We start from the raw sequence: 17,789 nt of genomic DNA, 5'->3' as shown, positions 1-17,789 counted from the left end.
GTTGGTGAAGGTTTCAAAGCACAGTAACCCTTTGGTACCATGACGTAGCTCAGAAGCAAAAAAGTGTGAATTTCTTGTTTCATAAGCTATCACATGGCACCTCTTTATAGTAAATACAGTTTTTGTTACCTGATGATGACTACATTTTGCCTTTATTTCCAGTTTCAGAAGAGGGAGTATCTTCATTCTTCCCCCATTTTTTTTCATTCATTTTTCTGGCTTTTTACCTCCATTTTCCCTTGGATGCATTTAAATGAAGTAATCAGTCATTACTGTAAACCTGACTTTTTTTTACTAGGTATATCTTTGCATTAGAATTTATTTTTGCTGCATGAAACCTTTTACTGTACTGCTTTGTTCCTTTAATAGCTTACTATAATTTGCCAAGGTAGGGATAAGTCCATTTGTTCTTTACTCTAGGCTTACCTTCTTATATTTTGCAAATATCCTAAGGACTTGCAAAAGTGCAGAGGATATAAATTTACTTGTCTAATCTTAATCGCTGTTACTGACTTGTAATAGAAAATTGCTTACCAGTTGAACTCTTTAAAATTTGCCACTAAAAAAATCCTGCCTCGAGGGGAAGCTATAAAGATTTTGTATGCCAATTGTTTTTTATTTCGTAAACTAAAAAGTATTGAGAAAAATGCTCATCTGATCGTAATTAATTTCTTTTTCTTTTCTTCTCCTAGCAGAGGTAGCCTTTGTTTTGATTGTAATTAGTAGAAGGAATTCACCAGGAGTAGCACCGTATTATTTGATTTGTACTGTTGTGTGTGTTGTTTGCTTGTTTGCTGTATTGCACCCAAGTGCTGCTGTATTTATATTCCAAGCCTTTCCTAGAAAATGTACAAATCATCACAATTAATGTGAACATTTGCCATAGCTAATGAAGCCTACTAGATCTCTCAGTAATTATTCATCACCTTTGTTTCATTTTGTATAAATCATGGCTTCTATTAACAAGCTTATTTTAGAGAAAAGACAGGAGAACTTTGTTCATGAGAAAGAAATGAGCAAAACAACTTTTTTCTTGTTTCTCCCTTTGGCCGTTCAATATAGAAGTGAAAAGAGTTGAAAATATTATTTTTCATTATTTTTAAATGCAGCTTTATGTTCACTCTGTTTTCCTTAGTGAGCCTTTAACTCTAAGGTTGTGACCCAAAAATGACCTCCTTTTCCACTCTCAATTGCTTTTGAACTACTCCAATAAGTAAAAAGAAATAACCCAACAGAAGGGTAACCAGATCACTGCTACCACACCAAGGAAACAGGCAGGCTTTGGGATGCTCTTCTTTAATCTCTCTATCCACAGAGCCTTCATTTTAATTTGCAAAATTGAACCCAGATCGAGAGCAGTAAAGCCTGAATACGGTAAATATTCATGCCTCAGTGATCTAGAGTGGCTCCATTACATTTCAGAGATTGGGAGAATTACCTTTTGGATTATGTATATTCATGGGCTGATTTTTATTTGAGATCTAATATTACTCACATTGGGCTACATGTCGCATATTCTGTCAAAACCAGCCTTCTCACAAAGCTCTAAGTGTTCCTTACACGTAAAAGTTTTACTTCTTTATCCTACAGTTTCCTCCCTTTTATGCTTTTCAAAGACTGGTAGTAAACAAATTTCTTTTAAAGAAAGGGAAAAAAAGCTAGTAGAAATTCTATAAAACCTTCAACCCTGTGTTTACTGTGATATATTTTTTTGCATGTGACTTTGAAGTCTTCAGATAAAAGTATTATTATTGTTCTAAACATAAATCTATTTGGGAAAAAAATTCATTTTGTTCTGTTGGAAGAAGAAAATTCCAGACAGCCTTTCTTTAACCTATAATTTTGCATTGGTTTTGACTTATTTTTTCTTTGAGAAATGTTTTATTGTAATAAATTTTGATAAGTTGCAGAAATTTTAATTGGAATATAAATGTTAAGCTGCTTCTGTGTCATAGTTTTACTATGCATACATACTTGCTACCTCAACTCATTGGCATTATACTATACTTTTAAAGTTCATACTTTGTCATCTGTAGTGATAGGTGGCATGAGCAATACCACTTAATTTAGGATACTTGACATCTTAATATTCCTTTCTTGTTACAAAAGAAACCCCCAAAACCCTGAGATATTTTAGTCATTTGGGAATGAAAGGATAATGGTGTCTGCCTTCTGCATCCTGCCACACATCCAGGGAGTGTAGGAATCTACTCCCTACCTAGCAGATATTTGATGTGTGTGACTGTAGGGCTCCTTTGGACAGAGGACCAAAATGGAACATGGTTCTCTCCTGTGTGAAAAGATTCACCCAAATCTGGAAGAGGTAAAGCAGAGAGAAAATAAAAGTGCAGTGGGGCTTGGCAGAAGTGAGGGGTGGGAGCCAAAGAGTGAGTTAAGAACTTGTGTTACTGGGAGATGCTGCAGGGTGCTTGAGCAGAGCACAGAGACAGGAGGAGTCATGACCTGAATGAGGTTTGGGCAAGATCTCTCAAAGTTCTCCTGTGGCAGCTGGAGAGGGATGGGATGGACTCGGGGGAGGGCGGGGGTTGGTGTGAGTTAAAAGTCATCTGAAATGGTTCAGTTTATTGGAAGCTTTGCTGTGAATGAGGAAAATTGCTATGAAACGATAATAATTCTGAAAAATTAGCCTTTTCCTCTTAAAAAGTGGACATTGTTGAGTTTTTTCCCTTGAGAATTTGGATTGTGACAAATGATGCAGTTGAATTTATCTGCAGTGAGGCGTTATGCCATGTTATATCACAGGGGTGACAAGATTACTGGAGTTTGCCAAATAAATACTCCAGTAAGATAGCCTGCATGTAATACAGTGGGAATTTGATGGTTTACAGTAAATAATGAATTCTGGGCAGTTCAGTGATGAGAAGAAAATAAGTAGAGGACAGTTTTTTTTTTATTCAGTGAGATTTGTCATACATGGGATAGGTTAGGTTTTGTTGAAAAAAAATTTTGCTTTATTTATTTAAAGGCTATATGAGACTACTTAAACATAGAAGGTCACTTGAGTTTACCTGAAAAATATTAATCTTTTGATTTGTGACTATCTGCATGATTATAGCATACATATAATATAAATTAAAATTATGGTATTGAAGTAGAGTTGCATGAGAGTAAGGTCATTGACCTGCTTCTTTATATATTGGGTACATAGTCACATTTTAGATGCTGGGAAGAGAATAACCCAAATGGATTTTAGTATTCCCTTTTATATTACTGTATTCCAGTGTTGCACTGCAGGCTCTTCAGGTTCTGCTGTTATTTTATCCAGAAAGACGAATATATTAAATAAAATCTGATAGCACGTGTGTGGTGTTACATAAGCACCACAGTGGTCATATGGTGAATGCCCTTATAAAACTCACTTAAAAAAATAAGTTAAAAGAATCATTCAATGTGAAATAATTTTTTCTCCAGATGTTGTATTCCTTTCCCACATGGAGGTGAGGCCATGCAGAAATAATAGAATCTAGACATATTCAAGGTCTTTCAGATAATTGCTACTAAGCCACATGATCTTGCTGGAACCTACACACTTGGAATTATTTCTGACTCTTGGAGGTTTCTACTCTTTGTAGCTGGTCCTTACTGCTCTTTTGATGTTGACTCAGAAGAGAAAGCTCTCCACAACCTGAGCAGTGGGCAGAGTTTTCATTGTGTGATTTGCTGTTCAATGATGTGTTATTGACAGCTCTTGTATTACTGACACCTCCTGTTTTATCGCCATTTTTGCTGGTTTGAAATCCTGGTTAAAATTTTGGAGCTAACTAGTAACTGCATGAACTGCAAAGGCATCTTAGCGAATCTAAAAAATACTTGGTACATTATTTCTTGAAATAAAAGATTTTTTTTATTTCAATGGAGGATGTGACTTTTTATTTCCGATTTCTCATTTGTTGCTCTTTTTTTTTCTTCACATCCCATATGTCCTTTTAATGCTTTGGAGCAGGAGTGGTTTGCCAGCTTCACTAAATACATGCCTGCTTGCTCATCTATGGGATTTGGCTTTGCCATCCATCATAAAGCAAAGAATTGAACATTCTTCATGTTTAGAAGAGAATTTATAAAGATATCTGCTTAAGTGTAAGGAGCAGTTTTATTATTGAATTGGAGCTTTGCTTCATTTCAGTTTATGTGCTTAAACACAGGCTGACTGAAGACTAAAACTTGTTAGCCTTTGTAGTAGCCTTTCAGACAAGAAGCCAGTGGTCTGGTATCTTCTGAAAGATAGATCCATCATGAGAGGATGCTATAAGATAGAAGATGAGATACCTTATTCTTTACTTGAATTTGTAGTAGATCAACAGGGAGGAAGGACGTTCTTGCTTTCAGAAGCAGCAGGTATGTGTTGCATGTTGGTCATGCAGTTGGGAGTTTGCTGCTCCCCTTCTGCTTGTAAAGATGCTCAGCTGGAGGATACTGAGGTGGTGTTTCATGCATTTGGCACTTTGCTACAATGTATGGTCAGCTTATACTTCTCCAGGGGTTTTTTCTTGCTAGGGTACTGATTTAGTCAGGCTTGCACATGGTGTATTTTCAGACCTCAGGGCTGAAATGGTGCTGTCTTGATTTCAGTTCCTTTTTCGATGGAAGTTTAAAGATGCAGCTCTTAGTGACTGGGCTGTGAAGTGTGATTTTTATCTTTAAACTTGGAGTCCTCGCTATTTCAAGTGGGTCATTTTTTATACTGCATATGAAATACTCCTTTTATAAATACTGCACTCATAATCAGTATTTTTTCTAACATATTATTGAGACTAATTATTTTAACTTTGCAGTTCCTCATCAGCATTACAGAGAAGCGTGGTTGTTGTATCTCATATCAGAAAGATGCACTCACAGCACTGAGAGGCAGCAGGATGGCTAGGTTTTTATCAAAGAAGCTATGAGCAATGGCATATGGCTGATAACTTAATGGAAGTTGGATAAATAAAGGAAAAACAGGTCTGACATATCAGTGCAAAAAGTCATTAGTGGACTTTTTTTGTATCCTGTTTTCTATTAGTCTGTAGTAAACTGCTTTGAAAATCTTAGTGGGCTTTTCCTTTGGTCTTAAAATAACAAGTTCTCATATATTGGATACATTTGTTTCTCTCAAGGGCTGAAATGTTTGGGTGCTTTTGATTTCTTTTTTGCATTTTTCAATCTGTATTTGAATACAAACTTCTTTCTCGCCCTTTTTATGGCTTTTTACATAATGCTTTAGGAACATTAATGTGATTATGCAAACTCAAATTTAAAACAGGAAGCAAACCTCTGCAAATGATGTAAGATTTCAACACGTGGCTCTTGATTTATATGTTGAAATATAATCAATTCCCCTGTGCCACAAGAAAACAAAATGTGAGTGAATTTCTTAGCAAAGTTTGTGGCAGATTTTGTAATGGTATCCATGTTCTCCATGTTTACCTACATGGTTCAAATGCAGTAAAGACTGTCACTTTAAAGTTGCACTCAATATTGTTCACTTTCTGTGTCTGAAGGTGTAATTTTCCTACTTTGAGTGGATTGCTAAAGTGGACCTTGGGTAATTTTCATGGAGAATAGAAGATAGAGGTTGCTTTCCAGACAGAACTTTGAGAACTAAAATGGGGTGCTTGAAATAAATGTATTGAAATGCCAAAGATATTTGTCATAGCTGGTCTCAGTTACAAATTCCTGTTGCTCAGGACAGTGCTCTGAAGTATTTTACCTCATTCTGGTGGTGGAGGGATTGACTGAATGATCCAGCCCCAACTCCCTACTTGAAAAATCTATTGCTGTAAAGCTAAAGAAAATATATGAAAGCTTAGAACTCTATTATAGCTTGTAGGGATCCCTTACATAGGGAAACCAGATATGCATAAGAGAAACAAATCTAATACTGGGGGTCAGTTGCACCCTTTTCAGTGCTTCTGGGTTTGTATTTTAAAGGCCAGAAAAACAAAGATGAATTTTACTTATGTACTTGAGCCTCTTGAAGAAAAACCCTACATTTGGAGTATTTTAAACCATGGGCAAATGTCTCTGTCAGTCAGGATCAGAGTGAAACAGAATGAAATACTGATGTTCATGGTCTGCTCAGAAAACAGGAAATCAGTGATTTAAAGCTACTCTGGCTCTTGTTATTTGATACAATGGGTGCAGCCCAACTCCCTGATTCACTTCTCTGCTGGTTCCATGTCTGACCTTTTGAAGGAGATGCAACTCCAACTCACTTTGGGTGATCTAATCCACACTCTGTGTACTGGTCAGATCCTAGTTCCTACAAACATTATCCTTATGGTCAGTTAAGATACTGTGCTGTGTGCTCCTTTGACAGTTCTGGCACTGAGAACAGGTGGTGGAAAAAGAAATGGCTTTGAATGTGTTCTTTCTCTGATAGGCTTATGGAAACTTCTGATACAATAATAGAAACCAATTACAGCCAATATAGATGGGCTGATTAAATAATCAGGGTACTGGATAGATCAGAATAAGTGGTGATTCTCAGTAGGTTGAGTGATGCAGTGGCATTTCCTGCTCGTGTCTGAGGACAAGCAGACCTGTGTGAAGGCCAGACCCAGCTAAAGGGAAATCAGGTGATTCTGAGAGCTCTGGCTGAGCACAGGCATGATGTGCAGGACTTGAGAGTTTTGGGCAGCACAGATAACCTGCTTGGGTTGGGGGGGGGGCACGGTTAGGTGGATCTTTACATGAATCTGCAAATTTTCAATGTGTTTTCAATTAGTAGGATAATGTTTTATGAAAGATAATTAGTCAGGATCCAAACTGTTCTTGAACTGGTATTTGAAACTGTGAAGACCATGAGCAAATGTATTAACAGGAGCTTCATTCAACACTGGAAAATACTTTTGTGTCTATACTCCACTGCAATGTTTATCTTACACATAGGAATTACAGCAGACTTTTGTCACAGGAAGTGATGTTTTGCAATTGTGTATTGTTTAATGTAGGTGAACACTGAGGAATGTGGCAGAACACAGCTGATACTGTGATACAGGCCAGCTCTGGATGCTGTGGTTGAGAGCTATAAATCACAATGAAAAAAGGTTAATCATGTGAGGTGAATATTTCAAAAGTACTTGTTCATTCTCTTTCTGATCACTGTTTGAGCTGCATGTCAGATGTGCCTAGTCATTTGAGTTAATTTAAGAGAAGAGAGTAGGCATAACACAGAGGAAAGTTTTGTGGATGCCTAATTAAAAGCCAATATGTGTTCTAAGTACATGGACACAATTGTGTTTTCTAATCACAATTTTTAGTCTTAAATGTTATCTAAATTCTGTAAAAGATATTTCATATTAATAAACATAGATTGTTTCTGTAATACTTTCATTTCATCTGTTTAGGTGAGTAATCTCCAAAAAATTATATACACTGGAATACTAATAATAAAGTTCTTGTGACTTCATTTAAAATGGAAAACTAGACAGGTCCCTTCTGCATCTTCTACTTACAGTTCTGTTTGGAGGAGTGGCAGTGCTGGAAGATTCCTTAGTTCTTGCCAATTTATTGATCCCATCCATGGTTGTAGAAGAGGAAAGATTTATTGCCAGTATTACTACATGTGAAATCACAGAAGTCTTTCAAAATTCTTTGGGCTGGTACTTTTCATACTACAGTTTCATTCTTGTAGTGCTTGTAATGTCTTTGAAACACTTATGTTTAGAAAACTTTGGGTTTTTTAGGTTTCATTTTTCTTCTTGAAATCCTTAAACATTGCTTGTATCACTACTGATACAACTATAGAATGATTGAAACTGGTTAGGGAGGGGTAGTGGATGGAAGAAGGAAGGTTTGGGAAAGGTGTGATTCAAGCCCCTCTACTTACAGCTTTTAAAAATACAATCTTGGAAGTCAATTGAAAGCTGGAGGTAAATGATAAATTGTTTCTCTCCAATGTATCTGCATGGTTAGTATTGTTGGGGAGGTTTAGCTAAAGGGGGTAATGAATGTTTATTTGAGTCCAAAAATGCTTGAAACTGAAACTACCAAGTATTTACAATGGCCTTTTAAGTCTGCTTTGACATTAGTTAATATCTTGACAAACTACTTTGGTTCAGGCATTTTTAGTGAGGGTTTTTTCTCTTACATGAACTTACCTCTGGATCTCCTTCTCATAATATTTTGAGAATTCTTCAAGAATTCACAGGCATTGATGTGGCATTTGATTTAAAAAATGTTGTAATAATAACATTATAATCTGTAACAGGGTGTTTCTTTTGGTTTTGGTTAGCAGCCAGAGGATCAGGAAACCCAAACAATATTCATAGTAGTGAAGCTTGTGGGTATTGTTATTTGTATAATTATAATTTCCAAAAGGAATACAGGATTTTTGTTGTTTTCCAGAAGGCATGTAGCTGCTAGATTTTCTTTTTTTTTTAAACCACTTTATGTATATTGCCTGTGTCCATTTATTGCTGACTTATTTGGAGACGTCCTTATATTTCAGTTACTGAAGGTTTTAGTTCAGCCAATAGACTTTTCACCTGCTCTTCTATTTTGATCTAAGTTTTTGTGATTTGTTCCTCTCTGGGTGATGTTGGAAATGGGCGTAGACAGATTATCTGGAGCCAAGTGAGATGTCCTCCATGCAGGCCAGCAGGCTCTGTGAAAAAGGAGAATGTGAAAAACATAATTTTGTTTCCACTTATGCATTGCAGCTACCATGCAGAAAAAAGCTGATATTTTCAGTAGTATGAATTAATGAGTAAATAGCTCTGTGATGAAAATAATTAAGTTCCCTAGACTGTTCTGAATTTTCCAGCATAAATGCTGGGCTCTGAAGCTGTGTGACATCTGAGGATGAAGCCCAGCTCTGCTGAGTTCAGTCCTTTGGTTTGGAATTCTTTTCATCAGTGCTGGTATACTTTGGTTTTTTATTTTCAGGAGTTAAAAGATAAATGGGTGGGCTGGGATTAGAAGATGGGCTACTAAGGGACATGCAGTGGTTGGAGATTGATTTGAGAATAGTTCCAGCTGAGTAAGAAACTAAAAGCTTGAATGCTGAGAGTTGCACAGTAGCATTTGGCATGAGCCTTTTTGATAGCTGTAGAATTGATGATAAGTAAAGGGAGATAGAAGAAGAAATTATGCTGAGAGTTGAGATCTGTCCTAGCAATGTTGTTGTTCTGTGCACATTCACAGAATAATCTGTTGCATGTAGATAAAAGCATACTAAAAAATTACCTCTGGAATTGAGCATTCTCATGGAGAGTTCAGTTCTTGGATCTTAATGTTGAGATTTCAGCCCTTCAGAAATGCTATGTATAACTTTTCTCTACTAAGGACTCTTGTCCAAGTACATAATATTTATTTAGGAGATAATTTGTTTTTAATGCCAAAGATATCATTTCAGTATTAAAATCTATCTAGTGTAGGGACTTGAAGCAGAATGATTACCTATCCAAGCATACAGCATTAGAAGGAATGCAACAGGTGGCACCATAAACATATTACCAGAAAAATCTTTTAGTTACATTCAACTTGAGAGGATGGGGGTACTTATTAAGGGTGAAGGTTTGCTGAAGTGAAAAAGAAAAAAGCCAAAAATTAATCCTTGTTAAACTAAACCCATTTAGTCTCATCAAGCTGAGCCTAGACTGATCTTTAAAAGCTTATTTAATTCGTCTCCTCTCTTTCAAATAAGTAATACAATAGCAAGCACGTTAAGGCCAAAATTTGATAGCATCTAGGAAATTTTAATATAAGTAATGATTGGTGTTTCAGTTTTCCTACAATATTCCTGAGATATGGAGCCCCACATTTTAGTGACAGCAGTGCTAGCTGTATGTTCATGAGCATTCAAAACTTCCTAAGAAAGCTTTGAGGATTTTCTTTTTTAGTCTGTGGAATACTATAGACTAGGAAAGGGTGGGCTTTTGTGTTACTGATTATTTTGTAGTGATGGTTCATGAGAGTTCATTGTGCTTAGTGCTGTGCAAATACAAGTTTTTTTTGCTCTGCACATTTTACAGTTTATTCAACCATGTCAAAGAAGTGTGTGAAAGGATTTTCATGGAAGGGATGGGAAAGCAGACACATAGGTGCATGAATGGATATTATAGTGCTATACTTTTGATGCTGCAGATGCTCAAGGGTATATTTAAGCTATTTCATGGTGTGGGTATATCTCATTATTTGCAGATAGTATTGTGGGTACTGCAGCACAGATGATGTAAATATCAACAATTGTGATCATGATAATCTTCAGTCTCATGAACAGAATAAGCTAGGGGGCTCAAATATGTGGTAGTTTTAAGTGATGTATTTCTCAGACTATTGGCCTTCTACTTTTTGAGTTGTGGACTCTTCTAGAAGGTCAGTTGTCTTACAAGACAGCAGGGTATCACGTGTGGTGGATAGATCACAATATAAGCAGATACCATGTGACATAAGCATATGAGTGCTTATGATGAACTCATGTGCAATTAATTGTTTCATTCTTTTTGTTCTCCTTTCATCCATAGGTGACAAAGAGGGTCAAGTCCATGCAGATGTTCCATACGCCTGTGACTTATGCAATGCAGGGTGACAGAGTAGGTGTCTGCGTGACCCAGTTTGATCCCAAACTGCTGGAACGAGGCCTGATTTGCACCCCAGATTCACTTCACACCATCCACGCTGCCATAATTTCCTTGAAGAAAATTCCATATTTTCGAGGAGCTCTTCAGACTAAGGCCAAGTTCCACATTACAGTCGGTCATGAGACAGTTATGGGAAGAGTGATGTTTTTCAGTCCAGCCCCTGCTAACTTCAATGAAGAAATTCAAGAAAATGTTTTTGATTTTGAAAAGGATTATCTTTATCAAGAGCAATATTTGTCCAAGGACTCAGTTTCTTCAGAGGAGAACAAAGAAAATGACCAGGCAGGAGAAGTCCAGCTCCCAAAACAACAGTGGGCTTTGCTGGAGTTTGAAAAACCAGTCACTTGTCCTAAACTGTGCCTTGTGATTGGCTCTAAGCTGGATACAGATATTCATGCCAATACCTGCAGGCTGGCATTCCATGGGGTACTGCTCCAAGGCATGGAAGACAAGAACTACACAGAGACTTTCCTTCCAAAGCTGAAAGTGTACAAACAGAAGCACAAAGAAGGACAGGTAGAAAGGGTAAGCTGTCTCTCTACACTATATATGGGAACTGGGAATATTTGTCCTGTACATGTTGGTGGGCTGCAGAACTGTCACTGCTATGTTCCAGAGCCCTTACACAGGTTTTTCTAATGTCTGTGTTACCTAGTGTATTACATCTGGTCTGCTTGCAAACAGAAATCACTGTTTAAAAGTGACTGGTTTATTCAGTGCAATCCAGTGGTGAGTAATTTGGTGCTGGTTTTGCACTGATCCTTTTGGAGTCTGATCAGTGAGTTCCTCCCAGAGACTGGCTTTGTGCACCTTCCTAAAACTTCCAGGTTTCCACTGATGTATTTACACAGTCTGCAGTACATTGAAAATGTAAAAACAGTGAAAACAAAGCAGCATTTGGTTAAATAACACAAATAATTTTTATTTTTTATCTTTACATTTTAATAGAAGCATTTATTTTAGTAAGCAAAAAGAAATTTCCTACAGGATGCCTTACAAGAGGTAACATGTTGTAGTTGGAATCAGGTTCATGATGTGGAGAACTTAAGCCATGCCTAATGAATGTTACTTCTATGTCACACAGGTAATGATAATTATCATCATCTGCTGTAGGGTTTGTATTTGACCCATCTCAGTGTAGCAGAAAACAGAGATGCTTTCTGGAGGAGTTTGGAGCAGCTACAGTGACAATGAAAGGGGATTTGTTTGTACCCTGCCATTGGAATTGGAGAGCTGCACTGTCTGTAGTGGTTGGAGTTACATTGCTGGCATAGGTTTGGCTTGGTGGTGGTTACCCTCCAGTCAGCAGTGGAGAACCACGTGTGGATACATTGCATAGTGGAATTTTCCATAATGATGGGTTTAGGTGGAGATGTACAATGTATAAATAACTTGTTTACCCCTTAGTGAACAAAGTTGATTCAAACATCAGCATTTATTTACTTGATGTATTGGTATGATAGGTGATCTATTAAATATTGGGTAAAGAACTCTTTTGATTTTCCTAAATCAAAACTTCATTGTTTGAAGAAAATGTTTAGCATTCTTCTTTTTAAAATTCCATAAAGCCAAGTTGAGGATTGCATAATATCGCTCCTTAATTTGATATATGAGACTAAACACTTGGCACATGATACTGTGTTTGCTATGTATAATGCAGACTCCTTGAATATTGTTTGTTTGCTTTACTAATTTAATAGTAGGAATATCCCTGCTAGGGCATGATTAGTGAGGTCCTTCAAAATTAATTGACAAATAGCTGGTTCATATTTCTTCCCTTTTTTTCCTGATGTTTCTATTGAGTTTTTAGCTCTTTAAAAAAAAGAAAATTCAAAGGAGAAACTCATATTTTCACAGAGGCCTTTTATTTCAAAGAATGACAGACCTATGACATTGTGTTGGTTTTTTGAATGCCAGTTTTGTCACTAGAAAGGCAGGTAGTTAGGAGGGGGCTGTCTGTAGCTTTCTGAATTTTTCTTGGTTTATATGAGTTATCTGAAACACCCAAACCCTGTGGTCACTCTTCACAATTTTGGTAGCAGGTGTATTGTCTCCTTTGTTTGACATGCCCAGCTGCCTTTCTCTCTGGCTGATGGAGGCACTGAATTAGAACCAGGAGTGCAGCGTGTTCTGGCTCGGAGCTGCAGAGCAGCTCTAGACCAAATACGTGTGTCCATCATTCCTGTGGCACTCAGGAGCTTTCTGAACTCATGGAACTTTTGCCTTTATCTTGGCTAAAGATTGATACACTTGTGCAAGGCCCATGCTGCCAGGATCCAGTGAGACCTGGCTTACAATAACAATTGTGTGAGCCATGGAGACAGATGCCTTTCTCCCCTGGGGGGAACTGGTCTCACATTCTTTATTGTTGTTCTCAGTACCTGGCACTGATCTATGGCACTTAAAAACTTGCAAAGTACCAACTGTGTGAGTTGTCTGTTGGGGTTGACAGTTTGCTGTTAGCCCTGGTCATACAATTTTAATTGGTTTTATTTGGTGTTATTTTCAAACTGTTTGCCAATTTATATATTCTGCTCTTGATTTTTACTATGTAAATAATGGAATAACATTAATCAATTACACATACTTTATTTTCTGGCCCAAACAAAAACCAATGAACATGCTTTATTTAATATTTGACCAACAGAATAATTTATTAGGCTATGTTAGTGAACTGTTCTATCTTCCTGTGCTTTTTAAAATGTGGATCAGGGAGGTGTATTATTTTATCCTGCCTTTGTGCCACAGTGTGCCCTGTATCTGTGCCTTGATTGCTGTGTGTGTGGATACTAATTGGTCCTGTACAGGGACAATTGCCATCACAGCTTTGTTTGTACCCACATCCTGTGGTACTGCAGATACTTGGAGCTGGCATTTTCCCTATGCATGATGAAGGGATGATGGAGCAAACACAGCAGGAAAGGCTCATGGTGTAAAGTCCCAGGAGTACTCAGGGACTTGGAAGGGTTGGTGGGAAGAGGATGGTGCCAGGTATAAAGTGCCTGCTGGGGAAGTACTTACAGCCGAGGTAGCTGCTGGTCAGGTCTGTGCAGAGCACAGCAGCAGGAACAATTGGGTGGTACAGAGACTTATTTTAGTACACAAAGTCACCAGCTAATAGAAAACTTGAATCAGCTGGTCCCACCCTGCTGCTGATGGATGGCTTGAGATTAGGATCGCTGAATTTAGGGTGTCTATTCTTGGCACTGATACAGGAAAATTTCTTTCTGTGTTGAGCAAGGAAGCTTCCCCCCTCCTCACCTTCCCTGGGGAGGCATAAAATAATAATAATAATTAAAAAATACATGTTACCTTCACAAGAAGTGAACTTTTCCTTCAGAGAATACTGCTGGGGAAAATTAGCTTCATAGCTTCCTGAAAGGCTGGGAGAGAGGGAGGCAGGGCATGTAACGTCCCCTCGTGATGGAAACATGCTTCCAGAGCAGGGATGCAGGGCAATTCCACAGTGCCCATTTGTAAAACATTGCTGCTAATCTGATGTGGAGTCTCCCAAGCCCCCCTGCTTGCTGCTGGAATTAAAATAAATTCCCTGCAGTTTAACTACCAGTTTACCCAGGAGAAATCAGGCATTTATGATTTGGCTTTTTGTTCCTATTCTGATTACTTTGAGTGCTGATGGAATAGTAAGAACTGTAAATTCATTACGTTTCAGCATCACAGTATTTTTCTTGTGTGCCCCTTGTGCATAGCACCCTTCTGGACTGTAAGGTTTATTTTATTTTTTTAATACAACAAGAATATTTATTCTCCAACATTCTTTGTCTCTCCACAAGGAAGTGTGACATTTTTCTTGTTTCACATAGAAATCGAATCCATGGAAAATATGGTATTTACTACACAGTATTTTAAAAAAATCATACTTAAGCTAGCAAACAGTGTTCAAGTAGTACACTTTACTGAAATTTCATGCCTGAGCTTCCTGTTTTTTCTCATCAAGTGATGGAAAATAGTCTACAAAAATTCAAGTACGCTGTCATTGCATTTTTTACTGATCACTTTTCCCTTTTGGTATCTTACTTCTCTAATACCAAGATGGAATGGAGCACTGGGAGAGAAAGAATCAAACTTGACTACTGTTGCTCATCAAAATCTCTGTACTTACCTGTCTGTAGTGCATCATTGCTTATTCATCTACTGATTTTTCTGGGGAGAAGGAGAGTAAAGAGGAATAAGTATTACTGTGATTTATGACAAATTAGTGTATGAGAAGTTGGTGTTGTCTGAGGTGCAGTTTAGTCGATGAAATGGAGGTGCTGGGATTGTATCTTGGTTATGAAAACGTTGCACGAGTCTACTGCAGTAATGGTATTTATCTGGTGTTATACCATTTGATATTTTTGAGCTGTAACTAAAATGTGTGAATGCTCTATTTTACTTTAGACCACAAGGGGTTTTTTATGTTTAAGTATGGTGAGTTTTAAGGAAAATAAAAATATGCTATTTCATCAGAACTAAGAGGGTGGTAGCAGAGGTTTGTATTTGCTTAATGGTTTCAAAACCAGTATGAAATCCTAGTCCAGCTTTCTCTTGCAGAGAGGGGAGAACTTCACTGGGAGGAAGTTTCTGTCAAGAGCATCTTTTGGGTGTGGTTACATGGAGTCAGAGACTGTTGCCCTCTGGAAATTTTATTTTCGACAACCCTTGGCTGCCTGACAAGCGTGCTTTCAATAGGAAAAAGCTAGGCTGGCAACAAGTGGCTTGTACTGATAAAAAGGTAAAAGAGAATGCTATTGTGAGCCCCAGTGCAGCTCTAAGGAGGGTAATGTGGGAATTTTGGTGGAAAAAGGGCAAATGAGTGTGAAGGAGGTTTTGTCCCATTGATTTGGCATTCAGTGCTGGTGGAGGATGTGGGCTTGCTGAACTGCAGCAGGTCAGCAGTTCCTGGAGTTGGAGACAAATTACAAAGCTAAACAGCACCTGTTGTCCTTGGTCTTGTGCTTCTGGAGACAGTGTTCAGCTCTTCATAGTTCTGTGGGCAGAGAGACTTGTATTAATACTGACATCATCTCTAAATTGCCTTCTTTGAATTTAACTTCTATGTAGCCTTGCAGGTTAATTCCAGTCTGACTCATGAAGCAGTTACTCAGTTCCTGGAGTAAATCCTTTATATTTGTCACATTATTTGCTCTTTGTCTTCCATGAACGTACGGGTTGAGTGCAGAGTTTCAAGCGAAAGGTGAACCGTAGGAGTGCATCATGCTTTCCTGCATGACTCAGATATTCTGCCTGTTTTGAAAATGTTTGCACAAGCAGGCTTTATCTTAGGATGGTTGCCACAGGGTCCTATTGTCATGGGTACTCATAAATCCATAGCTCTGTGACAGAAACAAAGGAGGAGGAAAAGTCTGTCTTGCAGTGTGAGCTGCATCTTCTGCATTTTCAGGCTTGTGTAGTGAAAAATATACATGTGTTAACTGGAACAGTTTCTCATTGTAAGTGTAGCAGAATGCTTTGCTGTCATAATCAGCTTGTCCTTTATAGAGATACTTTATCATTGTTCCTCTGTCAATGAGAAGAATTAATTCTCTATACCAAAGTTTATAATGTCTCTTTCTCATTATTTGCTCTTTCAGCTTTGCTTGGTGGCAATCATGGTGCATGATGTCCTTGTTTTGTTCATAGCTACTTTGTTCACACTTTTGTGGGTTGCTGGGTTGCTGGATAGTGACTTTTCTTGTTGTACCCATTTTCTTGTTGTGCCCAGACTTCTCCTGGGGGCTGAGGCCATCATGTAGCCAGCATGCTTCGTTTCTAGGGATGCCTGTTGTTTAATAACAACATGTTGCTAACTGTTTGCATATTGGTGTGATCTAAGTGTCCCCAAGGAGAAACACATTGTTACAAGAGCAAGAAGTGAAAGCAAGGTAAGATATCAAGATCTTTATCAGGGCATCTCTTCTGAAGCCTGAATGGAAGAGAGAAAGCTTATCTTTCACATCTTTTAAAAGTGTTGGGTTCTTTCCTCTTCTTCCAGCAGGATAGGAAGAGCTTTGTCAGAGCATGTACATTACCTGAGTGGTCAAAGGGAAGGTCTTTGTCACCGTCACTTCAAAGATCTTTCTGGCCTTTCAGAAGAAGGATAGGATTTTGTGGAGATGAGTGCCAGTAAGCAGCTACAGGAACTGTGAGAAAATGGTATTAAATTTGTTGATGACCATCAGTGACCCAGACTGTCCATTGGGGAACTAGACATTTTCAAAAGCAGCAGTTTTGAGTGGAAACAGCACATTTAGTTATTGAGCACACACCAAATTTGTAGGAGCTCAGCTACACATGTAACCACACTACTGAAGGAGTGTGCAAAGGAGGAAAAATGGACTTGCCCATGAGTGAATAGGAGCATCTGATGTGATTCATTTAAGGGATGAGAGCAGTTCTGTGGTGTTACCTTTGCTTGGAGAGGCAGTAGGTCAGTAGTATAGGAGCACCAGAGTATCCCTGTCTGGAAAGATTCCTGGGTAGTGGATCATTTATAAACAACACTGGTACTTTTTTCACTTAATCCTTTCCAGATATCTGTAATACCAGAATTTAATTTAGAGTTGTTCCTATAGACTGTTTTCAAAGTATGTGTGAAAGAAATACTCTCCCTTAAATTTTCTGTTGAGTGGTTGCATAGTGCTGCTATGAATGAAGATAATTAAAATATACCAAATTCTACTTCTGTCTAACTTATTTCTAGGTGCAGGACGTTTCATTCTCTTACTAGACCTAATGTTGCATCTGCTGATTTTCTTACAGTGACAGCGCAGTGCCAGGGGCATAGCAAGTAAATCCTGCATCAGTCAGGTGCTTCCTGGGTGACTGAGGTGAGGTTTGCAGACTGATAGGGGCACAGTGTGAGCAACCAGTCCACACTCTGAAATCTGATGAAGTGCTGCCTGCACGTACAAGCAGTGACCTGGGCTGTCTGTAGAACCCTCTGGGACTCTAGCTGGGAGAAGTGAAGTGGTGGATGTCACTCCATCATCTGCTGTAAACATGCAGACGCCACAATTACTATTTTTCCTGCTTTGAAGTCTGAGCATGAGTTTGTTTGGTTCTGCTTGGCTGCTGATGGTATGCTAAATACAGTAATAATACAGAGATGAAGGCAATCAGGTGAATAAAAGTGCACAGCACATTCACTAGTTAAAATGCACTGTTAAATAGGAGTATAAAAGATGCATTTATTTATTGGCTTTT

At 38.1% G+C, this 17,789-nt stretch overlaps 1 protein-coding gene across 4 annotated transcripts in view; it reads left to right on the top strand.

Annotated features, from left to right (window-relative positions):
• The window catches only part of EEFSEC (eukaryotic elongation factor, selenocysteine-tRNA specific), a 124,000-nt gene that overhangs the window by 54,799 nt on the left and 51,412 nt on the right, over positions 1–17,789 (top strand). For all 4 annotated transcript variants that reach the window (XM_021532192.2, XM_021532220.2, XM_021532207.2 and 1 more), the window contains one exon: positions 10,467–11,108. In XM_021532192.2, the coding sequence (XP_021387867.1) occupies positions 10,467–11,108 (642 nt within the window). The remainder of the gene's footprint in view (positions 1–10,466; positions 11,109–17,789) is intronic.

This window comes from Lonchura striata, chromosome 12 (genome assembly GCF_046129695.1).
Source record: "Lonchura striata isolate bLonStr1 chromosome 12, bLonStr1.mat, whole genome shotgun sequence".
Lineage (NCBI taxonomy): Eukaryota > Metazoa > Chordata > Aves > Passeriformes > Estrildidae > Lonchura > Lonchura striata.
Note: the sequence above shows the minus strand (reverse complement) of the source record. Positions and strands in the feature narration are given on the sequence as shown.